General features: G+C 68.5%; 1 protein-coding gene across 1 annotated transcript in view; it reads right to left on the reverse strand.

The window, feature by feature from the left end:
- Positions 1-27,728, reverse strand: part of BRSK2 (BR serine/threonine kinase 2) — a 47,099-nt gene that overhangs the window by 6,751 nt on the left and 12,620 nt on the right. Inside the window, exons 2-15 of the mRNA XM_052662189.1 lie at positions 12,069-12,163; positions 11,726-11,811; positions 9,288-9,428; positions 8,267-8,383; positions 7,812-7,845; positions 7,556-7,624; positions 7,216-7,362; positions 6,573-6,604; positions 6,120-6,284; positions 5,937-6,034; positions 5,718-5,868; positions 2,370-2,430; positions 1,494-1,701; positions 1,107-1,155 (exon numbers count right to left, since the gene is read on the reverse strand). Coding sequence (XP_052518149.1) covers positions 1,107-1,155; positions 1,494-1,701; positions 2,370-2,430; positions 5,718-5,868; positions 5,937-6,034; positions 6,120-6,284; positions 6,573-6,604; positions 7,216-7,362; positions 7,556-7,624; positions 7,812-7,845; positions 8,267-8,383; positions 9,288-9,428; positions 11,726-11,811; positions 12,069-12,163 — 1,453 coding nt within the window. The remainder of the gene's footprint in view (positions 1-1,106; positions 1,156-1,493; positions 1,702-2,369; positions 2,431-5,717; positions 5,869-5,936; positions 6,035-6,119; positions 6,285-6,572; positions 6,605-7,215; positions 7,363-7,555; positions 7,625-7,811; positions 7,846-8,266; positions 8,384-9,287; positions 9,429-11,725; positions 11,812-12,068; positions 12,164-27,728) is intronic.

The following is a 27,728-nucleotide window of genomic DNA, read 5'->3' on the forward strand; positions in this document are numbered from 1 at the left end:
TTGCGGCCCGAGACGAGGCGCCGGCCTGGTGTCTGCCCGAGGAGCTGAGAGTCTGGGCCATCATGCAGGCCGGGTGTGAACGCCACGCACACACGACGGACCGAGGCTGCGACCACGTGGAGGGGATGTCTCCGGGCCAACGACCACAGCCTCATGAGGAGCGGGTGCCAGGGACGCCCCTGCCCTAGGGCAACCCGTCGGCTCCCTCATCAGCCACAACCAATGAGTGGGGGCTGGGTGCCAGCCAGGGCCCTTGTGGGGGAACCAGGCCTCCAGGACTCAGAGTGGGCGCGAGGCTGCGGGCTGCCTGGGCGGTGCTGTCCGCTGCTCTGGGTAGGCTTTTTTTTTAAGCTTTTCTAGAAAACCTAACAATTAAGTTACAAACGTGGTTGCCAGAGCTTCTGATGACGGCAGGAAATCCTGACCGAAGGGACACCAACGGGGGGTCCCAGAGACCCCGAGGCCCTGCACCTAGGGCTGGCGGCCCTCCAGCTCCACCCTGGCGCTATGTCCACAGGCCCACGTGGGGTCTCGACGCTGTGGTAACAGAGCTTCTCCTGCAGTGAGGTCACGGCGAGCCTGCCCACGGCCACCCCCCAGGTCTCATTCACATGCTGAAGGGAGAAGAGGCTGGGACCTCTCGGGAGTCTGGGCCCCAGACACGGGGACTTGCGTCCAGACATCCAGCGCAGCACTGCCTGCCTGTTGCCTGAAGGCCGAGCTTCCGCCTCTGGTGGGACGGTGGGCGGAGGCCCCTCCTACAGGCGCCTCACAGCTGGCCAGGGGCTCGGGGCCGCCAGCTTCCCCTCGTAGAGCCCATGGCTCACAGCAGGAGCCGACGGTCACTCTGAGGCGCGGCTGTGCTGTCCCTGCCACCCGCGTGGCCCACCCCCTGAGCTGCGGCTTTGGAGCAGACCTGGGCAAGGCTGCGTCGCTGCCCCAGCCTCGCACCGACCCTGGCACTCAAGGTGAGGTCGCAGGCGGCCTCAGCACCCTAGTGACCCCGGCCTGACACCCAGGATCCATCCCGGATGCCCACACACTCCACGTCCAGGCAGCGGGAAGAAGCCAGCAGCACATACTCGAGCTTGAGCAGGGCCACTTACTCTGGGGACGACTCCGGAGTCAGGTTGGACATCTCCTCGGGCGTCGGAACTGCATGCGGAAGGACAGGGAGAGAGCACGGTGACCGCCCCGCCCCACCCCCAGCAGGGCCCCGGGCACAGCGAGCTGTCCGGCCTCCTGGTGCTGAAACCAGTCTTTGCCTTCTCTGGCCTCCAAAGGGCCCTGCTGGGGAGGTGGCCACGCCCCCCACGCCCTGCCCGTTGACACGCTGCGGCTGGTGTACCCTGGTGTACCCGGCTGGCCAGGGCCGCCGCCCCCGCTCCCGAGCTCCGCCCCCGCCCCCGCCCCGCCCACCTGATCTCCCAAGCTCCGCCCCCTGCCCCAGCTGGCGGCCCCCCAGCGCCTCTGCTGTGTCTGGCCACTCTCACCTTGCAGTTTCCGGCGGTGGAAGCGGGGCGACCCCAGGAAGCTGTTCTTGATGGAGTTGAGCCGCGTCCTCCAGGGCACCCCTCCCACGCTGGGGCTGGATGGCGGCGTGGGGTTGGGCGTGCCAGCCGGGCTCTCCTTGGGCGTGTGCACAGGCGTCCCCTTGGGGGTAGGAAGGGGACTGCCCCTCGGAGAGGGGTGAGGGGTCACCTGTATGATGGGGACAGATTTGGTGTTCGGTTCAGTCCCAGGGGGTGGGAGCCGGGCAGGCGACGGCAAGGCGGGTGGGCCCGGGGGCAGGGCCGGCTGGGGGCTGAGGCCCCCTGGGACAAGGGGCTGGGCCTGGGTGCCTGCCGGGAGTGGGTTGGACTTGGTGCCCTGCAGCGGCTTGTCGGTCAGCTTGGCCTTGCTCGGCAAGGTCTGGGTCTTGGGGTTGGGCCGCGGGGCGGCCTGTGGAGGGAGGAGGTGTCCGGGCCGGGAGGCGCTCCGACAAGCTTCAGGCTCCGTGGAGGTGGCCGGGGGGCAGGCCACAAAGGGGAGCTCGGGGGGCGGGGGAGGCAGGATGAACTTTCTAATAGGCTACAGGGCAGGCGGGAGCCGCAGGGGAGAACAGGGGGGCCCCCAGAGCCCAGCGCATGCCCCGCCCCCCGCATGCGCCGCCCCCGCAAGTACACACAACGCCAGGAGGACCCCAAGGCAGGAGGGGGGACAGGCGGGTGGGGGGAGCGTTCGCCACAAAAGGAAACGACACACGAGGGAACAAAACAGAAAACGTGCCGTTAGCGAGAGCAGCCGGAGCCCCCGAGCAGCAGGTGGGGTGGGGTCCGCCCGGCCACCCCCCGCCCTGGGGGGGCGCCCTGGGGGGCGGGGTCACTCACCCGGGGGCTGCTGAGCGGGCTGGTGGACAGGCCCGAGGAGGCGCCGCTGATGGACCTGGACCTGGGAACACGGGCGCGCAGGGCGGCTCAGACGGGGGGCTCCCGGCGCCTCCCCCCTCGGGTGGGCCCGCAGAGAGCCCCGAAAAGTGGCCCCGGCCCAACGCAGGCCTGGCAGTGCCCAGGGCAGGCCTGCCGTCCCCCCCGCTTTGCACCAGGCCCAGGAGGGCCCAGGCCCCTGGGGGCCATTGGAGCCACGTGGTGCAGCTGGTGGCCTGGGGGCTCCTCTTCCCCCCACGCAGAAGCTGCCTCACATCCAAGGCCCAAAGCCCCAGGCCCAGAGGACAGAGAGGGGCCCTCAGCAATGCTCTCGAGCCTGGTGAGCAGAGGGACAGGGGAGGCAAGGCTCCCGGGGGGCCCTCTCCACACACCCACTGACCCGAGCCCAGCTGAACTTCCAGGCTGAGCTGTCGCAGACCCAGAGTCCTGCACTCCACCGAGCACCTCACCCCTGGCGCCTGGGCACCAGCCTAGCCCCTCCATGCCCACGGTCCACCCGTATGGCTCAGAGCCACCCCCCCCCCCAGCCGCCTGCACGGCGCCTGTGACGGCCGTCAGCAGGGGTGTGGACTCTGTCCACCCTGCCTCCGTGTGGCCTGCAGACTTGGCCTGGGCATGGCCGCAGAGAGGTCACCGGCCAGCTTGCCCGGTGGAAACCACTGCGGCCGCTGCCCCCTTGGGGCAGGAACCAGACGCCTCTGGGGCGGGGCTGGGCCTGCAGGGCCTTGCTCCACCACCCACGTGGCCTCGAGGGAAAGGAGACGCCGCTCACCCCTGGGCGCCGGCACCGGCCATCCTTAGAGGAAGGAAACCGGAGGGGTCGAGGCAGCCACAGGAGAGAAGAGGACAGAGCAGCGTGAAGGGCAGCCACACCGCCCGCCCGGCCACACTGCCCACGCCGCGGCCAGCTCCTGGGCCTCGGGGAGGAGCCGGGCCCCCGCGGGCCAGGCCCCCGGCACCCGTGGGCTGGAGCCCCCCGGCGACGACCCTCTGACCCCCACCCCACCTGACGCAGCCACAGAGCCGGCGCCTTGCCCTCAGCAGCCCCAGCCCAGTCCACTTGTATCTGCCGGGCAGGGCCCTCAGCCCTCAGCCATGAGAACGGAGCACGGGCTGGCGGTCCCAGCGGGGGCCTGCCCCGCACTGCGGCCGGCAGGGGCAGCAGCTGCGAGCTTGCCGCTCGGCACGAAGGAAGCAGAGAAGCAGCAGCAGACTGTTGGCGCTTCCACGCCCTGCTGTCTAACCCTGGAAGCTGAGTTGCGGGAAGGACACGCCAGCGCAGAGCAGCCGGGGTGGGAGGGGGCACGGAGGGGGAGCCAGGGGCCCCGGGCCAAGCGAGGCCCCGCCATGGGCGCTGCTGGGCAGCGGGCCCTGCAGGCGGGGTGCAGGGGGCCTGGAGGGCTGGGCGGCGTGCAGGGCCTCCTGGGACCCGCACAGCCCCTGCCCCTTCCTGGGGAGCCTGCAGCGCCCAGGGCGACCACCTCCACTCTGGTCCGTGTGGATAGCCGGGCGGCCCCCGGACATAGGCCAGTGTGGAGCGGGGAAGGGGAGCTGAACAGGCCCAGAGGCCCACTGACCACAGCCGAGGGCAGCCCAGGGCCCGGGGCGGGCAGAGCCCGGGTCTCCTGGCACTCCTGGGGGGCCGCGTTCCTCCTCCTGGGCGTCAGCCTCAGCTGACCAGCCCTCCCCCCCGGCTCACGGGAAGTCTCCCTCGCCAGATGGGGGAGGCCACCCGAGGCCCAGCCCTGCCCCCAGGCCCGCCGCTGTCTGTGGGGCTGGGGCGGGGGATGGGGGGGCAGGGTGTATACCTGTCTTCTTTGCTGAATTGGGGGTGGGCTTCAGCGATATCCAGGCTTTTACTGAACATTGCTTTACTACAGCGGGAACAAAGTGAGAAAACAGAATTACTGCCGCGGCCCCGCCAGGTGGCCCAGGAGGCCGGCCCTCCACACCTCCAGGTTGGGCACAGCCCGCCGGCCGAGGCCAGGCGCACAGGAGGGCCGGTCGGGCAGGGGCGGCACAGCCGGCGGCCTGATGGGCAGAGCGGCCTCGGGGGACACCTGGTGCCGCCCCAGGGGGGTGGCCTGTCGCCTCAACAAGGGGCCAAGCCAGGGAGGAGCAGCCTCTGAAATGGAGCAGTAAGTGCGGCGGGCGAGGAGTGTGGGCTTTCCAGTGAGTGACCCCTGGGATGGGTGACCCCTGACCCTGCCCCAGCCCCCCACCGCCCCTGAGGCACGCGGGCCTGAAAGGCAGAGTGGAAGCCAGGACGGCCAAAGGTGGGGTGTGCAGGGCGGGGGGAGGCTGGCGAGCCCCCAGCCTGCCCGCAGCTGTGGAGCCGGAAGCCAGTGCGAGGCTCGGAAAGGATGGCGCCTCCAGAAGAGGCGCCCCGACAAGCAGGACCTTCCTCCTGCTCCTCCCCGCCCCCCACCCCGGGGCGGGACCCTCGGGCGGTGGACCGCGGTGGCTGGCAGACCTGGAGAGGGCCCCAGAGGCTGGGACCCCAGAGGGTGGGGGCTGGGACCGCCGGGGGTGGGGGCCGTGGCCGGTGGGTCGGTGACCCATTTAATCCTGACAGTGGCCCACAGCCTGCAGTTCCTCAGAGGCCCGGCTGGCCCCAGCGCCAAGCACCCAGCTGACTGGTGTGGCTGGGGCTCCGGCGGTGACACCTCCCGCGGAGCCTCTGCCCCAGGGTCTCCCTGAGGGCTGAAGGCCCTGCCTGGGCAGGGAGGCTTGGTCTCGCCCAGCATCCCGGGAACAGCAGAGGCTCTGCAGGGCCCCGATGCCCCCCCCTTCTCAGGGGGGCCCAGACCCCCCACACCAAGATTCCACATCCCTGACCCCTGCCCGGCCACAGCTGACCCAAACAAGGGCTCAGCATCAATCAGGGTTAAGCCTCCTGGGCTGCGGCTCTGAACACAGCTGACCTCCGCCCAGCCCTGCCCAGTCTAATCCACTCCAGCCCAGCTCTGTCCAGGATGGCCGCACCGAACCCAGCCTGCCCCAAGCCAACCAAGCAAAGCCCTGCCCCTCTCAGCCCAACCCAGCCCAGTCTGCTCCAGCCCAGAGTTCAGCCCAGATCACCTTATTCCAGCTTAGTCCAGCCCAGTCCAGCTCAGCTCAGCCAGCCAGCCCAGCCCACCGCAGCCCATGCAGGCCCCTACCCCGACACCTCCCCAGGCGCACCTCAGCCCAGTGCCACGCAGCAGCCTTAGCCCAGCCCCAGGGCCGGGGTGCAGAGAGGAGCCAGGCCCCGTCCAGCGCCGCCTGGCCGGGGCGGCAGGAGGCACGCACCTCTGGCCGTGCTGGGCCATCTCCAGGGCCCGCCGCGCGGGCACAGGGGAGCCGCCGTCCGTCACGCTCAGCACCTCCATGGACTTCCGCTCGGGCCGCCGCTTGCCGTGCCGGTTGAGCATCGGGGAGTCCACACGCTTCCGGGGCGGGTCTGCGTGCAGAGCGGGGTCAGGGCCGGCAGCCCGCAGGGGCGGCGCGGGCGGCCCCGGGACCCCGTACCTATCTCGTTCCTGGGTGGCAAGTCCTCGTCCTCGTGGCTCGGGTACCTCTCTTTCCGGTCCAGGAGGAGGAAATAGATCATCTTCTCCTGGTTCTCCCTGCAGAGGGTGAGAGGCGCCGGGAGGCTGGATGGGGGTCCCCGCAGGGCGGCGCCCCCGCCCCCAGGCAGGCCCCCGCACGCACTCCTCGGACAGCAGGTCCTGCAGCAGCTTGTTGCGGTCCCGGAAGCAGCCGAGCGAGTGCATGCTGTCGAGCACGTCGGGGTCGATGTCCTCCAGGCTGGGCAGGGAGCGGATCTGCACCTTGCGAGGGACAGGCTGCTCCGGCTCCGGCTCGTTCTTGCCTCCTCTGCGGGGACAGGGCCCGGTCACTCCCTCTGGCAGCACCCGAGGCTCCTCGCCCGCTCCCCGGCCCTGGGCCTGAGTCCTGCTGCTCTCCCTGCGCCCGGCCCCTGCACATCTCCTGCGTCCTGCCTGTGCCCAGCGTGGGCCGGCCAGGGTCCCCGAGAACTGGCCGGGGGCCCGAGGCTGGAGGCAGGCCTGCGTCGGGCCGGGCCCTCCCCCCGCCGCCCCTAGCGGGCCCCCCGGGCCACAGAGGCAGGCAAAGCGGGCGATGAGGGCAGGACAAGCTACTTACATATACCATATGTGTTTCTGAATGTGCTCTAGCTACAAGGAAAGAGAAACAGGGAGTTAGTACGCGGAAGGAGCGGAGCCGCGTTAGGGAGCCGAAGGTGCCGGAGCGGAGGGGCGGGGCTGGAGGCTGAGCGAGGAGCCGGACAGACGGCTGCGAGGGAGCGGGCGGGGTTGGAGGGGGAGGAGACAGGTGTGGAGCCGGGGCTGGCAGAGAGCGCGGGCACGGTGCGGGCTCGCGGAGCGGGGCCATCTCGGACGCCTGGCTAGCGCCCGGAGCCTACCTACCCCCGGGGGAGCGGACAGGCCTCCCCGGAGACGGCGGGGAGCTAGCGGGAGCGGGGCTGCAAGCCGGGGTAGAGCACTGCGAGGTGGGCAGCAGGAGCCCCCCGGGGCTCAGGGCGGGGCGGGGGGAGGGGAGCAGCGGGCAGCGGGGCGCGGGCCGAGCGGGGGGACCGAGGGCAGGGAGAGCAGGAGGCGCTCGGCCCCGACGGGGGCGCGCTGGGCCTCTTTCAGAGCGGGGCGCCCCCAGACCCTGGCTCCCCCCACACGCCCGCCGGGCCCCCCTCAGGCCCTGACTCTCCCCCCGCCCCGCCCCGGAGCGGATCCGGAAGCAGCGCTCGGGGCCCTGCCCGCGGCGCACGCACCGTGAGACGCCGCGCCGCGTCCACCTCGATCATGCCGCGCAGCAGGCTCTGGCAGTCGGGCGGGATGAAGTGCGGCATGTGGAAGACCCCGCGTTTCACCTTCTCCAGCAGCTGCCGCAGGTTGTCGTCGTCGAAGGGCAGCGCCCCCTGCCGGCGGGGCGGGGTCAGGGCTGGCGGGCCCCGGGGCCGGCTGTGGGCGCAGAGGGGCGGGGGAGGACCGTGCAGGGGGAGCGGAGGGGCGGGGATTGGGGGATGCAGGGGGAGGGGCAGGGGCCGGGGCGAGGAGGGGGCTGCGCGGGGTGGACCGACGGGGCGCCGGGAGGGCCACGGGGAGCCTCACCACCAGCAGCGCGAACAGAATCACGCCGCAGCTCCACACGTCTGCCTTGCGGCCGTCGTATTTCTCCCCCTGCGGACAGTCCTGGGGTTGGTGGGGGCGCAGGGCCGGAATTCTTGCGGGGACAGAGGGTCCGGGAAGCGATGGCCCCGGGGGCGGCGCCTCGGACAAGCAGCCAGGCCCCGACTTGGGCGTCTGCGATCACCGGGGCAGGGAGGCCCCTTGGCTGGACAAGGGCTGGTGTGGGGTGGCTACTTACCCGGATCACCTCCGGACAGGCATAGTGGGGCGACCTGAAGGCAAAAGCCGAAGTCAGGGCCCAAGACGCACCGTGCCCCGGCCATCCCACCCCCTGGACTTCCGGGCTGCCCCCAGAACGGCAGCCGGTGGAGACCCAGAGCAGGGGGAACCCAGCTCCATGCCTCTAGACTCTGCCTGGCATGGACGCCCTATGGGGGGTTCCAGGGCTTTGGTGCCAATTCTCCCACAACCTCATAGCCTCTGCATGCTCCTGGGAGCCAGGGACCCAAGGAGCCGGCGGGCAGAGGCAGGACCACGGGGTACGCATATCCCCACCCTGGCAGCCCCACGGGGGCGCCGGCCCCTGCCTCCAGCCCAGGCTGCGGGGCCATCTGCCGGGGCAGCCATGGAGCCAGGCTGCGGCCACCGTCCTGGCCGGTGTAGAACCGGAGGCCGGCTGGGGGCTCAGCTCACCCGCAGCTGGTCTCCAGCAGGCTGTCGCCAACCTGCAGCGACGCCATGCCGAAGTCTGCGATCCGGATGTTATTCTTCTCGTCCAGTAGAAGGTTTTCTGGTTTCAGATCCCTGTGGCTAGAAGGAAGGCAGGATTGAGGCTGACCGCGGCGGCCCCCCTAAAAACCCCGCCTCACAGCAGGAGGCCAATGGCAGCGCAGCCCGCTGATGTCACCAGCGGCCAATCGGAAGTCTCCCTCGGGCCGATGGCTGCAGGGTGGCAGGATGCACGGACAGGACTGCCAGCAATGGGGCACGCTCTGCTTTACTCCTTGGAGTCTCTCCCCTTTCCTGCTTCCCCCACCACACCTCACACCTGCTCTGGGCCCTTCCCCCACCACACCTGCTCTGGGCCAGCACCATCCTGGGGCCCCCAGACCAAGGATACCCTGGCCACCGGGCCTCTGAAAGCACCAAGGAGATTTGGGTGGGCACCTGGCAGAAAGCTTTCTGATGCCCTGAGGGGGTCAGTAGGGATATGCTGCTTGATCCAGTGCGGAGGGAGTGGGGGGGGGGGTGGGCGGGGGGATGCAAGAGCTGGGGGAGGCACACGTGCAGGGATGGGGGCTGTTTGGTGGGGGGTGGGGTGCCTGGGTGCCTGCACAGAGATCCAACCAGCCCATCCTAAAGGAAATCAGTCCTGAAAATTCACTGGAAAGATCAATGATGAAGCTGAAGCTCCAATACTTTGGCCACCTGATGCAGAGTTGACTCATTGGAAAAGACCCTGTTGCTGGGAAAGATTGAAGGCAGGAAGAGAAGGGGGCAACAGAGGATGAGATGGTTGGATGGCATCACCAACTCAATGGATATGAGTGTGAGTAAGCTCTGGGAGTTGGTGATGGACAGGGAGGCCTTGGCGTGCTGTAGTCCATGGGGTCACAAAGAGTCGGACACAACTGAGCGACTGAATTGCACTGGGGTGCCTGGAGGGGCAGGGGGCGCCTGGTGGGGGCCGGGTGCCTGGAGGGTGGGGACACACCATATGGAGTGGCTGTGGCAGAAGTCCAGCGCAGAGATGATCTGGCGGAAGAACTTCCGGGCCTCTTTGGGGGTCAGCCTCCCCTTCTTGACCAGGTAGTCAAAGAGCTCTCCACCAGACACATGTTCTAGCACCAGGTATCTGCAGGGGGCAGGCAGGCGTTGGGTGGGCGCCCCCAGCCAGGGCACCGCTACCCCTCAGCAGGTGGGCGCCCGCCACTCCCCTCCTGGCAGGCCCAGGCAACAGGCCCACACTGAGCCTCAAGACCAGGGGGCACTGAGGTAGCTGACCCTCTCGTGAGCCTGAGGTTTCGTCTTTCCAGACCCTTCCTGGGCTCCTGGATGAGCGAGGACACGTCAGATGCTCAGGCTCTGAGGGAGCCGGGGGCCAGCAGGGTGGACCTCGAAAGGGATGGGTTGGGGCAGGGCACAGCTGGTCTGGGAAGATGTGAGGCAGGGTTGGGGGAGGGCCGGGGCAGAGGAGGGACCTGGGGGGGGGAAGGGGCCTGAGGGGTGTCCAGATGGCAGATAGTGACTGCCCTCAACTTGGCTCAACACAGCTGGATGGTGTAGGGGGGAACCCTATGGCCCTCTGAACCGAGAAGGGGGCTGTGTCCGAGCTGAGCCTCCCTGGGGTGGAGCCTGAGGGGCTGGTTTCTGGGGTGGAGTGGGCGGCGGTCCTCAGGGGAGCTGGGACTCAGGCTGAGCACAGACCGTAAGGAATCCCTGGTGGGAGCCGGGCAGGGGTGGTTCTGCTGGTCTGAGGGGGCTTGGGGATGGGAGGGGGTGACAGGGCCCGTGCGGTGGGATCAGGGCAGGCAGGGACGGGGGTGTGGGCCTGGAGCTGGTCTTACAAAAATGGAGGGGCTGGTGGAGGCGCAGGCTGTCTGTGGCGAGGAGGAGTTGGGGGAGGAAGGGACGGGGACACGCTGGGATGTCAGCGGGGAGAGGGGCGGTTCCCGGGGCCCACCCTGTTCCTGAGAGGGGGGTCCAGGCAGCGCCCCCAGCTGAGGGGCAGAGGCCCTGCCTGAGCTCCCACCTCCAGGCTCCTGGCCCACCCTGGCACCCTGGGAGGGCACTGGGCCCAGCAGCAGCCAGGCCGGCCTGTGTCCTCCCAGCATCCTGTCCCATCACCCTGCCTGTCTTGACTGTGTCCCCCACCTGGCCTGCGATCCCCAGCCCCTCCCTGCTTCTAGCCCATCTTGGGGGGCCTCCTAGGAGCCTCACTCTCTGCCCAGCAGCCCCATAAGTATCAGAACAGGAGGACAAGTGACTGTCTCCTGTGTGCAGACATGGCAAGACCTGCCCAGCACCCACCCGCACCCCAGGCTCACGGGCCGTCATCGAGACACGAGCAGGTGGGTCCCCAGTCAGGCCAACGGGGGTGATGTGGACAGGAGGGGAGACCCATGGGTTGTGCCCCTCATCATGGTCCTGATGGCAGCTCCAGCTCACCAGTGTCGGGGGCCCAGGACCACCCCCCACCCCGCCCCGCCTCCCTCAGCCCCCAGGCCTCTAGTGTGGGGACCCTGTTCTTCCCGGGGCCCCATGGGGGCAGCTTGTCACACTGTCTGCCACTAAATACTCGGAGGGGGCTGCTGGTGGGGCGCCGGCACCCCTGCTCCCCAAGGGCTGCCCAGAACAGAGCCACCTGGGCTGGCCATCCTGCGTGCATCAGAGCGCAGTCAGGGCCGGGCTGGAGGCCCCGAGGAGCCCCTGGAACAGCGGGCCTGCGGGAGCGGTGCCAGACGAACCTCCTGCCCGCACCCCCTCGCGCCACCGCCGCTGTCCCAAGGAGGACGTGGGCCCTGCCTCGAGCCCCGCCCACGGCAGCAGCAGAGCCGACGCCCCCTTGGAGACCCCGTGAGCGGGCGGTTCTACCCTGGGTGCGCTCGCTCAGGCCACGCGCGGGAGGGGGCACGTGCGTGGGCTACCAACAGGGAGAGGTCGCCGGCCTCAGTGGTGACAGAAGGTCAGCCACACTCAGGCAGCCGGACAGCAGGCCGTGGCGACAGCGCAGCCAACCAGCCTGGGGTCCCCACGCCCGTGAGGAGCACGTGCGGGCTGCGCGAGGGTCACAGGGCAGGAGAAAGGGCCTGAGTGGCTCCTGCCCCCGGAGCCCCGCCCCCATGAGGCCCCGCCCCCGGAGCCCTGAGCCCAGGAGGCTCCGCCCCGGAGCACTGCCCCCCGCCCAGAGGCCCGCCCCGGAGGCCCCGCCCCCATGAGGCCCCGCCCCCGGAGCCCTGAGCCCAGGAGGCCCCGCCCCGGAGCACTGCCCCCAGGAGGCCCCGCGCCCAGAGGCCCGCCCCCTGGAGGCCCCGCCCCCGGAGCCCTGCCCCCAGGAGGCCCCACCCCTGAGCCCTGCCCCCTGGAGGCCCCGCGCCCAGAGGCCCGCCCCCCGGAGGCCCCGCCCCGCTCTCCGCACCCAGCAATACCTACAAATATTTTTTGTTTTCATAGACGTCGTGCAGTTTGAGGACGTGGGGGTGCTCGATCAGCTTCAGGATCGCGATCTCCCGCTCCACCTGCGGGGGGCCGCCGTCACTGGGGACGCCCCCGGGGGTTCTCCCTGCCCCAAGCTCTGCCCTGTTCCTGCCCCCCAGCTGTGCTCGGTCCCTGGCCACCGCCCCCCAGCCCCCGGTTGCGCCCCGTCCCTGCCAGTCCACCCCCGGGTCCCCTTCCGTGAGCTCCCAGCTCCCCACCCGGGTATCTTGGAGCATCTTACTTCGTGCCCCCGACGCACGCGGTCACCACCGGAAGGGCCCCCGCCCGCCCTCCTCACCTTCATCAGTACAGACTCGCTGAGCTTCTCCCGGTTGACGATCTTGACGGCCACCTTCTGGCACGTGACACAGTGGATCCCCAGCTTCACCAGGCCTGGAGGGACAGCAGGCCTCAGACCCCATCCAGCCGGGCCTCGGCTCGCACCCTGCCCTTGGCACCCCTCACTCAGCCCCTGGGGCCCTGGGCCCCTGCCCTGCCTGGCGAGTCCTGAGCCAGACCCCAGGAGTGCTCTGCCCCCACTCCTCAGGCACCGGCCAGAGGCTGCCCCCAGCACAGTCCCTGCCCCACGCCACGCGGCGGTCTTGGCCTCCTCCAGGCTTCAGTCTGGCCTCTCTCTCGCCAGTGACACCTGGAGTCACTGCCCAGACCTCAGTGGAAGCCCAGCCCCTCAGTGGGGAGGCAGGGTGACACACCATCCCACACGCCCCCCCACACCCTGGGCCTCACCGACCCTGCACCACTACCTATCACCCTCCTTCTGGCCTGCGGACCTCTGGACAGAGGGGCCTTGGGCACCGGCTCAGCCAGGGACACTGGTGAAGGTGTAGGGCCCCTCCCGGGCAGGACACTGTCAACACACCTCCACCGTCACCAGTGCGCTGCAGGGACCCTCAGTCCTGCTCACTGCCTCCCAGCCACGTGGGCACAGCTGGCCATCTGCCCCCTCCCAACCCCGCAGAGATTTGCCGACAGAGCCCCTGGCAGCTTCTCTTCCTCCCCAGCCTGCTTCCTGGCCTCCTGTGCCCTCTGTGGCCTCAGACCCAGACACCCTGGGCTCTCCCCTCCCCAGCGTGGGCCCCGCCTGGACATTCCCCGATGGGCACGGAGGTGACCACCACAGCTGGAGCCACCTCCAGCATGTGGGAGCCCAGAGGCAGCCCCAGGGGAGACGCCGGGCTCCACAGCACTGCAGCCTGTGCCTGGCCTGGGCGGGCGCCCGTCTCATTCACACTCTGCTGCTGCTCTGTGACCTTGACGCAGCTCATGACTCCGGCCGGCTGGGTGTGCACTTGCCCCTTTGGATGGTGCTGTGGGGCAGCTCTCAGAAAACTGCAAAGCCCTTTGCTTGAGAAACAAATCTTTTGCCACATGCAGCTTCCCCTAAGGGGCATGCATCTCTTTATCTGACCGTTGGGGTCATTTCATGAATGCTCACACCTTCCCAGCAGCTCGTGTCCTCCTCCTTGCCCACTGACCCCTCCCCGCCGCTCCCCCTGCAGCCTCACCCATGGGCAGCAAGCTTGCGGGTGTCTGAGAGATGATCCGTGCTCCCCAGAGGCAGGTGGGCCGGACGAGGGCAGGGGACCTAGCCTGGTGGAAGCCCTGAGCCTTGAGCCTGACCTTCCTCAGCTCAGGGGAGGACAGAGACCCCGCGGGGGGGGGGGGGGGGGAGCGCTGAGGCCCAGCTCCTGCCAGGGAAGGGCTGCAGCCCTTGGGGCTCTCACCAGCTGCCTTTGATCTGAGCCTGTGATTCAGGTTGGGAGACAGCAGAGCGAGCGGGCCCCAGGGACCAGGGGCAGCAGCGGTGTCTGCAATTCAGAGCTGAGGCCCAGGGCCTCCACGCCTCCAGGACAGCACCCAGGCCTGGCACAGATCCCTCGCCCAGACAAGGTGGACAGGCCTCAAGGAGCCACCACCACGGTGGCCCGGCTGCTCCCGAAGACATGAGCCCCTCTGAGGCCCAGGGCAGATGCCGGACAAACTGCAAACAGAACAGGCGAGGGTTCCTGGGGAGTCACCGGCAGCCCTACCGCCGAGCCTCACACCCTGCACGGGGGCTTGGCACACCAGTGCACACACATACCCCTACACGTGTGTCCTCAGGAGGCAGGACTCAGAGACACGTGGGGAAGGAAGGAAAGTGAGCTTCACCTCAATAGCGACCTGGGGGGTGACAGAGGCGTCCCCAGAAGCAGGGTGTGAGGTGCGCCCCCCCCCCCCCCCGATAATCATGGCAGGTGGTCTGCTGATGGCGCACCGGGGCTGTGAGACACCGACATACAGAGAGGCCAGGAGGACCAAGGGCCCAGCGGACAAGGTGCCCGGGAACGCCGCAGGCAGGCGGGGAGCTTTGCTGGGCCTGGGCGGGCGGGGAGCTGCGCTGGGCCTGGGCACAGCGGGCTGCCCTCGGCCGTGTCCTAGAGCTCTGGTGGCTTCCTCGCTGCCTTCATCTTCTCCCACTTGTTGCCTCTGTCTGCAGAGTCCACTGTGCACAGATTCCTACACACCCTGCAAAGCCCAGCTTAGAGGTGCCCCTGTCAGGTGGGGCTTCTGGGCCCCCTGGCTGTGCTGGTCTCCTGCAGCCCCAGGGCCCTCTGGGCGGGAGGTTTGGGTTTCAAGCAGCCCCACCACTTCTCTGGAGGCAGAGAGCAGAGTGCACCCTCGGGAGGGCCTGTGAGGGAAGCCCAGGACCGCCCTAATTACCAGCCCTCCTACTGCTCAGGCTCATTTTCCAATTGTGACTTTATCTCTAATTATTGTCTTTACAGCCAATTCGGGCACAGGCAAGAGAAGAAAAGTATACAGTGTCGCAGATAATTGCTGGAGAAACCGGCAGTTCTGCCCAGGCGGCGGGTGCCCAGGGCTGCAGGGAGGGCTCCTCAGAGCTGACCTGAGAACCTGGGCCCAGCCATGGGGTCTCCGCTGCACCCCAGTACTCGTGCCTGGACATGGGGGGCAGGCTTCCTGAGCGCAGCCTGGGGAGTCCAGGGACCCAGTGGCCGCTGGCTGAGTGCAGATCCCCACACCCAGGCCCAGGTGCCGACTGCAGGACTCTCTCAGACAGCCCAGCCTGCCAAGCAGCTCTGCCCTCCCCTCAGCCACTGGGCCTGCGGGCCCAGAGGCAGTCACAGGCCCGGCTCCCACCCCCAGCTACTGGAGGCAGAATGGCGGAGCCTTGGGGACCCTGGGGCCTCAGACCTGCAGGGAGGGGACTGGAGGGCCTGAGGGGTTGGAGGCCGGGTTGGGTGGTCCCGAGCAGACGCCTCACCCGGGCCCTCTGGTCATCCTTGACCCGCCTTTTCTTCTTGGTCACGGTCCTTCGGAAAAGACCCTGTTGGAGGGCTCAGCAATGCGGGGACCGCCAGCTCGGAAGACAAGACGGAGCACAGGGCCGCTGTCCCGCAGGGAGCCCTGGGGCGGGCCCAGACCCCACCACCCAGAGACTGCCTGGGGCTGGACGGAGGTCTGGACAGGCGGTGCTGCCGCACCTGAGAGGGAGGGGACCCCTGTGCCCCGGGGCCAGCCCTGTGGCCGCGCAGGGCAGTCGAAGCCAAGGGGGGAGGAGGCAGCAGGCCTGCGGGGGCCCCCCCCCCCCACAGACATGGCGGCGACACTCCCCAGCCTCCAGCACTGTTTTCCCCCCTTCCCTGAGCAATGAGCCTCTGCAGGCCTGGCCGGGCAGGCACCAGGCTCCCCTCGCCAAGTTCTCCAGGTGGCCAACTGAGGCAGGCTGCCCTCGGCCTCCAGCCCCCGGGGGCAGGCAGCGCAGCTCAGCTCCCCAGGCAATCCGCCCCTCCGTCCTGTGTCCTGAGCTCAGGGGCCCCTGAGGCCCCCTGGCCATCCACCTCCACTCCACCCGAGACCCCTCCTGTGGCTTCTGCCACACGCCTCCCGAAAGAGGGTGAAGGCTCATGGAAGGGTGGGAGTCAGCTTGTCTCCCGGAGGCTCTAGGGAGGGGAGGCCCAGCCCGAGTGGGCGCCGCTGACCTAAGTCACCCTGTGTGCAGGGAGCGTGCGGCGGTGGGGGCGGAGGTGGACTGGAACCCACGTTGCTGCGGGGCTGCTCCGGCTGCTGTCCGTTGTGTCCCGAAGCCCAGCTTGGTCTGACAACCCCAAGTGTCTGAGGGACGGGACACACCCGCTCCTGCGAAGCCCGTCAGTGTGCCCACACCGGCCTCCCGGTGCTGGGGGTTCGGGCCCGCGTGACCAGGCTGAGCGGGAGCGGGCGCAGCGCCAGGCACCGGAGGGCCCCTCCCCGCAGCCTTCTGCGGAGCCAGGAGGAGGGAAGGGAAGCCTGGACCCCCCCCAGAGCCCCTCTTGGTGCCTCAGGAGACACCAGCGTCCTGCCCCTGATGCTCATGGGACCACCTAAAGGTCACTGACCCTGGGCCAGGTGGCCGGCCCTCCCCATGACCGTCACTGCACCGCTGGACCATGTGGCCAGCTCCCCGGGGCCACAGGCACAGCTGATGGTGACCCAGTTTCTGCCGCCTCTGCACACCTCGCTGTGGGGGTGTGGGGGATGCTGCTTTCCCGGGGTGGACAGGACGGACAGCCTGCCGTCCCTCCCGCGGGGCTCTCCCTGGACGAGGGTGGGGGATGCCGCTCCACACTGGCTCACGGGGAAATGAGTTAGCACAGCTGGCCACCTTGAGCCGGCTTCCCACGCCGGCACCGGGGAGCTTGGAGGGCAGTGGGAGCAGGCACGGCTTGTTACCATAACTGAGAAGGGCAGGACAGGGCTGAGTCCCCGCTTTGGGAGGGGACACCTCTGGCATACTGCTGAGAGCTTGTAGGTTGCCAGTGACCGTCCCTGGAACCAGAGCGCCCCAGGCCCTGCACCCAGGGCCAGCCCAGTGGCGTCTCTGAGGAGGGCCTGCTGCAGTGGGGGTCTCAGCTGCTCCTGCAGCTTCCCAGCTCTTCCCTGGCCACACCCCCACGACCCCCTCCAAGTACCGGCCCAGAGACCCCAGCCCGCCCTCACTGGGGCTCACATGTGCCCTCTTGATGGAGAGGATGGGTGGTTGTGGAGGCAGAACTCAGGAAGGGGTCCAGGTTCTCCATGAACCCAAGGCCTGGAGAGGAGCCTGAGCCACCAAATGTCCCAGGGGGCAGTCAAAGGGGGGGGGGCACAGGACCAAGGCGGACCTGAGGGGCTCCCCAAGAAAGTGTGCCCAAGGAGCAGCCCCTCCCCCAGCTCCCCAGGCCCCCCCAGGTAGGAGTGATGAGTCAGGAGGCACAGGCCCAGCTTGAGGAGCACACGTCTGCACCTGCCACCTCAGTACGCTGCTGACCGCTCACCTCGGCAGAATGCAGCCCCCCAGGGACCCCAGGCAGCCCCCAGGGCAGTGTAGTCCTCCCCAGGGACCCCCTGGTGGCCCCCAAGGCAACGTGGTCCTCCCCAGGGACCCCGAGGGCAGTGTGGTCCTCCCCAGGGACCCCTAAGGCAGTGTAGTCCTCCCCAAGGACCTCCGGCCACCCCCAGGGCAGTGTGGTCCTCCCCAAGGACCCCCTAGGGCAGTGTGGCCCTCCCCAGGGACCCCCGGTGACCCCCCAGAGCAGTGTGGTCCTCGCCAGGGACCCCCAGGGCAGTGTGGTCCTCGCCAGGCTTCACCAGGGCTGGTCTGTGTGGCCAGTGGGATGTGGCAGAATGGACGGCCTCCTTTCTCCAAGGTCAGATGCTAACGAGAGCTCAGCTTCCTTTGGGATCCCGGGGGTCACTGCTCGAAGGAGCCTGCTGCCCTGTCTCAAGGCGATGCTCCGCCGAGACACACTGACCCATCCGTTCCGCTGACACAGCCCCTCCAGGGTCTGCCTGGGTGGGTGGGGGTCCCAAGGGTGGGCAAGAGGCCACCCTACCACTGTGAGGGTTAACCCCTTGTGCTCACCTGGCTCTTCTCCCCCCCACCTGTGGGTGCCGGCTGTGGGCGAGGAGCCCTTCCAGGAAAGGGAGCGGCTCCTCCAGTGTTCCGGGCGGCGGCTGAGCAGCTCCTGCCCGGGGGCAGGGATCCGCCTGGGGCCCCAAACCCAGGTGCGCAGGGGTCGAACAGCGGCCCATGTCCTGATGCCTGGACCCCATGTGTGAGCCTGTTTGGGAAACCGGCCTTTGCAGAGGCACTTAAGTCACAGATTTCAGGAAGAACTGCCCTGTGTGTAGGACAAGTGGGCCTCAAGTCCAACGACAAGGTTCTCATAAAAGCAGACGGAGGCTGGACCCAGACACGGGAGAAGGCCTCGCGGACGAGGGGGCAGAGGCTGTGGCGGTGCCGCAGGCTGCTGAGAGCTGGGGGGAGGAGCCTGGGACGACCCTCCCTCAGGCCAGAGAGCCACCCGCAGGCTTCCGACTCCCGGAGCTGGAAATGAGACTTGTTCCAGCGACCAGGCTTGCGGCAGTGTGTGTGCAGCCCAGAGGGCTGTGCACGGGCCTTCAGCTCACAGGGCATTCTCCCTGTCTCCTCTCATCATAACCTCCTGGTGTGCTTCAGAAGGGTTTCCCTTGGTTCCAGAGGATGCTATGTAAGCACGGCCTTCCCTGGTGGCTCAGACAGTAAAGAACCCACCTGCAGTGCAGCAGACCTGAGTTCTATCCCTGGGTCGGGAAGCTCCCCGGAGAAGGGAATGGCTACCCACTCCAGTACCCTTGCCTGGAGGACTCCATGGACAGAGGAGCCTGGCGGGCTACAGTTCCTGGGGTCACAGAGGTGGACATGCCGGAGAGGCTGACAGTTTCACTCTCTTTCGTAAGCACGTATCTTCACGTCACTCACTGTTAGGTGGGCCCCTCCCCACACCCACCCAAACGCAGCAGAGGCCTTGTGCGTTCGAAACAGGCAGTTCCCAAGAGTCCTCAGTACTCGAGGGGGGTTGAGATGTAAGGACAGGATTGGGGAGTGGGATGAGGGTCTGCACCACCTTGAGAGCCGACACCAGCAAGCGCAGCTCCCTTCCTTACCCTGCCTGCACCAGGCACAGCGCTGGGGAAGGCGCCTCATGGGCTGCAGACCTGGCCACCCAGTGCATGGTTGAGACCCCGGGGGCGGTGCCCTGGGCAGTGGTCGGGCCTGGATGCGGCCACCGGCTCCAGCCACACCACCACCTACTCAGAACTAAGGCTCCTCCCTGTGTTCCACTTGAACCCTGACCCTTGCAACAGCCCCTCCCTTCCTCAGAAGGGGAAAAGAGACCAGGCCAGGCCTGCGCAGCTCCAAGGCCCACTAACTGCCACTGCCCGAGGGGTCAGGAGAAGCTGCCCCATGGCCGGCCGGCCCTGAAGGCGGGCCTCCCCATCGCCCCCTCAGAACAGGCTTGGGGAGTAGCAGGTGTGCTGGGCAGAGAGACGGAGGCAGGACAGAGATGCTGGAGCGAGTACCTGCCCCTTCCCCGGGGCTGCAGAGGGGCAGGCAGCGAGCTGGGCGCCCAAGTCCCTTTCAGCACCACGGACAGGAGCCGGCGTCGGGCAGTGGGAAGGGCCCGCCCGCCCAGGGAGCTGGCAGAAGCCAGAGCCAGGGTGCCCTAGAAGCCAGCTGTCGGCTCCAAGGCGCCCCCCTCTTATCTGGGCTGAGCAGGCAGCCTCCCACACCACACTCCCGGCTGTGACCTCTAAGCTCAGACACCCCTGACACAGCCCCAACCTCAGGAGATGCCCCCCCCCCCCCAGCGGGGTCCTGGTGCCTGGATGCCGGGCCCCATCCACACCCCCACAGGGCCTCCCACAGCCCGAAGGGCCTTCGGAGTCCAGGAGCACGCCATGTAGGAGCCCCCACCCTCGGGGCGGGGGCAGGAGAAGGACGGGCCAGTGGGGGATGGGACTCCAGGGCCCAGGGGGGTCCCAGGGGAGGGACTCTCCCTCACTGGGGGGTCCTCTTCGCTCCCTCCAAGCCTGAGGGAGCCTGTGCTGGGACAGGGCCCACGGTGCTCTGGGCTGGCGCAGGGGGAGCTGGGGGGTCGCAGGGAAGCCAAGCCTCACCCCCACTTGCCGATGTTCCGCCCACCTGCCCCCACCTGCAGGCAGCCCTGCAGCCTGCTGCCCAGCACCCTCCCCAAGTGACTTCCCTTCGCACCCACCCACCCACTCGGGGCCCATGCTCGGCTGGGGGAGCTCTGGGGCCTCGCCTTCAGCAGGCAGAGCCCCGATGAATAGATGGAGAAAGACCACACAGCTCTGTCCTCCGGGGGCCGGCACCGCGCCGAGTTCCACCCGCGCCCCTGGCCGCGGCCCCAGTGAGTCCCTCGGCCTGGACTTGAGGCCGGGCCCAGGAGGACGTCTGGGGGCGCCCCGAGCAGCCGCCGCCTCTTCTGCGCCCCCTGGCAGAGTCCAGGACCGCCTCCCTGGCGGCTTCAAAGCCTGCCCCTCCAGGCGCAGCGCGGGGAGGGCGGAGAGCGGGCCCTGGGGGCCGCCCCCCTCCGCGCCAGGCGCCCCGGGTCCCAGCCCTGGGGGCGCCGGCCCGGAGGCCCGCTTCAAACAGGCCGCCGCGCGCGCGGAGCCGGGGCGCAGACCCGCGCGGGAGGCGCGGCCGCTGTGAAGCTGCCGCCACATCACCGCGCGCCGCGCCCGGCGCTGCCGCGGCCCCTCCTTTCTCGCCCCAGGCCGAGCTCCGGCGCGCCGAGCGGCACCGCGGTTTCCTCGGGCTCTCCTCCCGGGGCCGAGCTCCCCAGCCTCCGCTCCTCCCCGGGGGGACGCCCGCACCGCGCGCCCCCCACGCGGGGGCACCCACGCTTCCGAGCTCCCCGCGACACCCTCACACCGCGCCCCGCGCTCCTCCGGGGCCGGGAAGGAGGCCGCGACGGGAGGCCTCGAGCCGGGGGCGCGCCGCAGCGCGCGGCTCGCTCTCAATATAGACTGGGCGGCTTCCTGCGCCCACCGGCGCCAGGGGGAGGGGGCGGCGCACGTCTCTTGGGAGCCGACTGTTCACGCTCCGAAAGGAACCTCTCAAATTAAATTAATTAAGCCTTGAAATATTTCACACAGCACTGCGGCCGCCTCTGCAGGGCTCCCTGCCCGCCGCCCCCGCCAAACACCCAGACACCCAGACACCAGACGGGGCTGCCGGAGGCTCAGGGGGGCAGCCCTCGACCCAAGGGAGGAAGGAGACGGGGGTCTGCCCCCTACCCGCCCTCAGGAGGCCTGCCCGCCTCCGTGGCCATCCTGCGCCCCTTGCGTGGCCCCTTCGGGACCTGAAGGGCCCCCCCCCCCCCCCCCCCCCCCCCCCCCCCGGGCTGGGCCAGCAGTGAGCACAGAGCTGCGGTCAGGGCCCCCATCTTCTCCTGGCGGGGGGCTTGCCTGCCCTCCCCCAACCCCCCCTAAGCTCCTGCTCAGCTCCGGGCCCAGCAGGAAGGTGCTGAGAGACACTACCAACTTGGAGCCCTGGGATGAAGGCTCAGTTGCCAGGGGCCAGCGGAGGGTTGAGGGAGGGGCCGCAGTGACCCTGGGGACACAGACCCTCCTCCCCAAGAGACACTCAGCCCAGGCTCCCCAGGTCAAAGCTGAGAAGGGCTGGGAGAGGCTGGGCACCTGCCGGGCGTGAAGGGGGTGCCAAGCACCCAGGCCTCTGGCTCAGCAGCTGGGAGACCCTGCACCCACCACAGGCTGGCGTGGGCTCTGGAGGCAGCCAGGAATAGGAGCACCCTCCGTAGCCAGGAGGTGCCCGGAGGCGTTTCCCAAGCCGGCCCCACTAAGGCGCACACAGAAGCAGCTCCACTGATGAGGGTGATGAGTCAGGAGAGGAAGCGGGGGGGGGGGGGGGGGGGGGGGGGGCGTCCAGAGAACTCTGCTGGCCCAGGTGACAGAGGGGCAGAGCCGGGTGGGGCTCTGGGGCAGGATGCTGGGGGGACCTGGGAGGAGGTCGGCTGGGGGTCAGCGCCAGGAGAGGCTGCCAGGGTCCTGCCAGCCAGACAGGTCTGGGTCCCTTGTGTGTGCCTCCTGCTGACCCCAGCCCACGGATTATAAGAGAGGGAGCCTGGTGGTAGAAAGGAGAGATCTCAAAACCTGGAAGGAGGAAGGCAGGTGACGGGGGCCAGGCAGGGGCCGGGTCTGCCAGCCTCCAGGTGGGGTGCCTGAGAGAGGCTGCAGGTGCCAGCGCCAGCTGGGATGCGGCTGCAGGAGCAGACGGGCACTCACCGAGGGTGCAGCCGTGGGGGCAGCACAGGTCAGCATCCCCCCGCCCCGGCTGAGAGTGCAACACAGCCAGGGACACAGCCCAGGACCCCAGGGCCCAGGAGGCGCCTGCTCGTCCTCGTCCTGGCAGGCCAAAAGGCCGGGCCCTGCCCTCAGCATGCCCCCACCAGACACCGCACACTGAACTCCAGGCAGGAGACGCCCCGGGAGAAGGCCAGGCTTCCAAACGTTCCCGATTCTCCCACAGGTGGTAAACGGCCAGGCACACGTCAGAGGACGTCTGAGAAAGAAACAGCACTGGCTTGGTAGAAACAGATGGCTTTAAATTATTTTCCTGTTTATTGCACTGATTTACCAGGATTTAGTAAGCTGCTACACCTAGAAAACAAGAAGTCCCCGAAAAGGATGAAAAAACGAGGAGGAGCTCTAAGACATAACAGTAAGAGCTAGAGAGAGCGCTTCAATAGAGAGTAAGAACATGAGAAATGCCCAACAAGGCAGAGCAGAAGGAAAACGTGAAATGGAAACAGACGACCAGCCCACGATCAACCCCAGAGGATGAGACCCAAAGGGAGTAGCTGAGTGGGAAGGGTTAATGCCCGGAGCAGACGGTCCTGCCAGAGCAAAAGGCCCTTGTCTGCCCGTCCACTGCATACAAGTGGGCCCACATCCGGGCACGGCCTCTCAAAGGTGAGGCCACGGAAGCTTGCTTCATTCATCCACTCATTCACTCGCAAGTACGCACTGGGCTTCTCCAGGGACGGCCATTCAAACCAGTGACAAACGCAGAGGCGTCCACACCGCGGGGCTTAACCCCCTGGAGACACCGGCTAGAGCGGGACAGAAAGTCACTGAAGTGGCCACTCACTCCTGACCCAGAGAAAGCCCTACCACCCTCCATGCCCGACGGGGGGAAAGGTGAGCCTTCCCGGGGGACCCCACAATCTTCTGAATAAATGACGCCTGGTGCACAATAAAGACGATGGCCTAGGCAAAGAAGCAGGAAAGTGACCTAGACCTCCAGAGGAAAAACAGCCAACAAAGCAGGCTGCACTGACCCGAGAGGCAGGATTTTCTGAAAAGGACTTTGCAATAATATTACAAAATATCTCTTTAATTAGAGGAAAAGATGCGCAGAAAGAATTCACTGAACGGACCACAGAGCAGACTGGACACAGAGAAGGAAGGACTCGTGAGACTGAGAGGCCGGCGCGGAGCCGCAGACAGCAAGTCAGCGCGGACGACAGGCCAGCGCGGAGGACAGGCCGGCGCGGAGGACAGGCCGGCGCGGAGGACAGGACTGTGAAGCCTCAGAAAGGCCGGCGTGGAGCGCGCGAGCTGAAGTCAGTGCAGAAAACAGGCATGGGGAGGAGGCACGCCCAGGCTGAAAGCGAGGGGAGCGTGAAGGTGCGCTGGGCAGGCCCCGAGCACGCGGGGAGCAGAAGGCCCAGCTCTCAGCCTGGCGGGATTAGAGGGTCCGGAGAAGTGGAATGAGAGGCGGGAGCGAAAGGGCAAATGCGGGGCTTCACGAGTGGAGGAGGCTGTCCGCCCGTGCCCCACGCGGGGACGGGGCAGGGCTGCCGAGCAACCACCGACTCGGCGCCGTCAGGGCCGGGCAGTCGGGTCAAGAAGCAGAGGGAAAAGCCTGGCTTCAAGGAGCTCTGACGCAAAGCAAGAGGCAGGAGAGCCAGACGGGCTCCTGGCCCCATCAGCACTTGGGGCCCAGCGCTCACGGGGCCGCCCCCGGGCTGCTGCTCCTGGGAAGTCGCCTGCCAGGAGGGCGCGCCAGACCAGAAGGAAGCGCCAGACCAGAAGGAAGCCACCACTCGGAGGGGTCCTGGGAACCCCCCACCCCAAGGAGGAGGCCCCTTAGAGACACACAGCAGTCCAGGGCAGGGCAGAGGGCTTCCCCGGGAGGAAGGAGCCTGACAGACTGGGCGGCCTCCCCGGAAACCCGCGCGACGAGCCGATGGTAAACACTGCAGAACGGAGACGGGGAGCCAGGAAACCAGGGGACCCACGTCCCCGGCAGCCCAGCGGCTAAGCCAGCAGACGGGGCTACAGGAGGGGCGCTGTCTGCAGGAACCTCCAGCCTGGCCTTGGGGAGGATGTGGCGGGGGCAGGGGGCACAGGGTGGGCTGAGCGGCCTGATCGCCTCGCTAAGTCGGGCCCCTCCCCAGATGCAGCAGGACACAGTGGACCAGAGGGGCCGTGGCCCCAGGACCCGCTGGGGCTCGGGCACACGGGGCTGGCACCCCGGGGCGGGCACCCCTGCTGTTGGTGGCAGCATGGGGTGATGCTGCTGTGCTCAGCCAGCCCGTCTCCCACCCCAGGGCCGGGGGCACAGCCAGGCTCGCTGCCCAGCCGCAGCCCCCCACCCTACTGTGCCTGCCAACCCAGGCTCCTGGGGTGTCCAGGGCGGGCACCGGCCTCAAGAGGAGGGGAGAGGTGGGGCGGGCAGGACACCCAGGGGGTGCTCGTGTCTACAGCCTTCCTGGGAACTGGGCTGCGCTGGGGGCCAGAGTCCCCGGGCCCTCCCTGCAAGATCCCAGCTGGTCTCCAAATCCCCAGCCTCCTCACACAAAGCCCTCCCCCTCCTCTCTCCTGCCAAACCACCATCCGTTGCCATGACGACGCTGGGAGCAGACAAGCAGGGGCACTGAGCCCCCCCTCCCCCACTCCCTTCAGCTGGGCCCTGGGCTCACAGCAAGCCGCTGGCTGCAGCCCCCACGGGCCTCAGGGACCCCTGCCCCCAGCCCCAGTAGCACCTGCCTCCTGCACAAAAGGCAAGGCAAAGCCTCCTCCTCTGCCCACTCCCCCCCACCCGCCACGGTGCCAGCCTGCCCAGCAGGGCCTGTCTTGTGCTGAGTGTGCCTGGTCCCTGACCCACCTCCCCTGCTGTGCCCCTACCCGTGAAGCCTCGGGCTGCCGCCAGCCCCACCCAAGGAGCACCCCCAGGAGACCAGCCCGCCCCCGACCCTACCCTGGGGCAGCTCTGGAAGCCCCGGCGCCGCGCGGGCAGAGCCAGGCAGGAGGTGCCCCAGGTCAACTCAAGTGGAGCAGGGAGACCCCCGAGGAGCAGCCAGCACACGCGCAGGCCGTGGCTGGTGAAGACACGCGGCCGCCACGGCGACGAGGAGGCGCACGGCCACGGGCGGCTCTCACACCTCTGCCAGACAGACACGCGACGGCCGCTCTCACCACAGGGCCCCGGCTCTGAGGCTCCGTGGCCGGCCCGCAGTTGCCCATGCTGAGCCCGTGCGGAGTTCCTTCCCTCGCCCGGCTTGCTGCCCCGTCTCAGCAGCTCTGGGGAGGAGTCAGCGACTCGCAGCCTTAAAGTGCTGGGGAGTTTCCACTTGGGCGCTGGGACCGGCCGACCACCTCCCCAAGGCACCAGGCCCCGTCACCCTCCGCCCAAGTAGCCTGCTCACGGTGCACGGCCCACCTGCCCCGGGATTTCCTGTGAACCGAGTCGCTGGGAGACACACAGTCAGAAGTGACTCAGGCAGGAAGGAGGCCTGGTGAACCCGGCCCTCCTACGTGACAAGCTCTTTTAGAATCCGAATCTGCCAACGCCGGCTGCTTCCCGGAGCCGAGGAGACCGGCAATTCCCAGGAGAAACACCAGTGTCTGACACACCTAGGCAGGAACCGTGGCTGGACGGGAGCCAGACAGAGCAGTGCGCAGACCTGGGGCCCAAGACGCTCCAGGTGTGGCCCCAGCCCCTAGGCCCAGCCCAGGAGCGGGGAGCCGGAGCCAGGAGGGGCTGCAGGCAGAGCTGGGGGCCCTCCCCAGCTGCCCAGCTGCCCGGCTGCCCTGTGGGTCTGGGAGGCAGGGACGGGTGGGAGCAGAGACAGCCTGGGGCTGCAGCATGACGCCCCCACCCCTGTGGTCACCATGTTCCCCCCAGGTCCTTCCAAAGGCCACCGCCCCGGCACCCAGCCATCTGGGCGTGTCCAGGACCCCTGCACAGGGGGGACCCACTCGGGGCTGCAGAAGGATGCGCTCCCGGCAGGCAGAGCGGAGTCTGCATGCAGGGTCAGGGCCAGGGAGGCCGAGGTGCCCCCACCCCAGGCTGATGGGAGACGGGAGAAGGCCAGGAGGTTCAGGGCCCAGCCAGCAGGCCGCCCTCTCCCCAGAGACGCTGAACCCAGCTGGCAGCGTGCGGTTGCCATGGCGACAACAGGGCGGTGCCCCCTCCGCGTCCCCGTCCCGCCCGCCACCTCCCCACGCCCCAGGAGCCCTGGAGCAGGGGCAGAGGGTGAACGCTCCTCCCCAGCCGAGGTCCCCTGGCCGACACCCAGAGCGAGGGCATCACAGCCCTGCATCCAGGCTGAGGCTTTCCCGCAGGCAGCGGGCCCCCGGGACCCCTCAGCCACGCCACCGAAAGCCCACCCGCCCAGCCAGCGTCTCTGCGGGGCATCCACCTGCTGCGTGCTCAGCAACCCCCGGTCGGAGGGACCCCCTCCCGCCCTGATGGGCTCCTCGGGGGACCACGGCCGCGATGCCCCGGAGGGACTGCGGCCCTGTCAGGGGGGCACAAGCACTGTGGAGCCGTTAGCCCTGGGGTGTGCGTGACCCAGCGATGGTCCACAGCCGGCTGGGCCCCTCCCTGTCCAGACCCCACACCCACTCACGCGGGGAAACCCTCCGAGGCAGCCAAGGAGCAGACTCCGCTCCCAACCGTGGCAGATGACCACGTGAGGCTTTTATTAACTGCTTTATCAACTCGACATTGTAAAATTAGCCCAATGAGACATTCTGATTGAATTCAGCAACCGTTCAGTGATTCAATCTGGTAAGTTTTTTTTTCCCCCTAAGCTGGTGCCCTAGTTTCAGAAGCCTTAGGACTGGGAGCTGATGCTGGGGTCGCCAAACAGGCATCTGTAAGAAGGCGGGTGACTGGCCCGAGGTGACCAGGGAGCGGGCAGCAGCCGCCCTGAGGACAAGCTGCGAGGAACCCCGCGTCCGAGAAGACGACCGCCAGGGGCCAGGGTCGCACCTGCCGTGGGGACGCCAGGCGCTTCTGTCCCGGCTGGCAGCTGTCCGGGCCCCAGGGATGCCGGGCGGCGGGCGGACAGAGTGGGGCTGATGGGCAGGAGCGACACAGGGTCAGTGACCCGGGGCCTGGTGCGGGAGGGGAGGGGAGGGGTCCCCAGCAGAGGCAGGCTGCCTGCAGGCCCTGGGGGGGCTCCAGCAGCAAACTCGTCCCCCCAACCCCCCAGGCCCCAGGGACCTGACAGGGTTGCCTCGGTGACGGCGACTCGGCTGGGGACGTCTGCCCCGGGAGGCCCATGGGAGCACCGCCTGCCACGGCGCACACAGACAGACACACCCACAGCCTCCCGGCGGCAGGTGCGGCCCACGCGACGGGCCCGGCGTGCGGGGCCCTCCGGCTCGGAGCCGGCTCAGAGCTGCTCGGAACCAAGCCAGGGGCGGAAAGGAGCCCGGGGCCTCCCCCCAGCCCCGACCCTGTGGGGCTGGAGCTGCGGGTGACCCCCCAGCCCTGCCTGCGCCCAGCTCCCGACACAGGACGCAGGGAAGCTTCGTGCAGGGCAAGCTCCTCCCGTCTGCCGGGCGGCCTGTGCTCACTTGTGGCCGCACCCCCGCAGCACGCCTAGGAGGGCCGCTGGGTCGGCCTGGGAAGCCACGAGCGCCTGCGGCCCAGCGGGTGGGGCTGGGGCATGGCTGCGGGGCAGACAAGCCCTCCAGTCAGTGGCCAGGAACTCCTGCCCCTCCAAGGGCATGGAGCCAGGGCCACAGGACCATTCTGCCATATCAAATGTGGACTCTGCTTTTAAAAAACCCTCACCCACATTTTAAA

Source organism: Budorcas taxicolor, chromosome 25, assembly GCF_023091745.1.
Source record: "Budorcas taxicolor isolate Tak-1 chromosome 25, Takin1.1, whole genome shotgun sequence".
Classification (NCBI taxonomy): Eukaryota; Metazoa; Chordata; class Mammalia; order Artiodactyla; family Bovidae; genus Budorcas; species Budorcas taxicolor.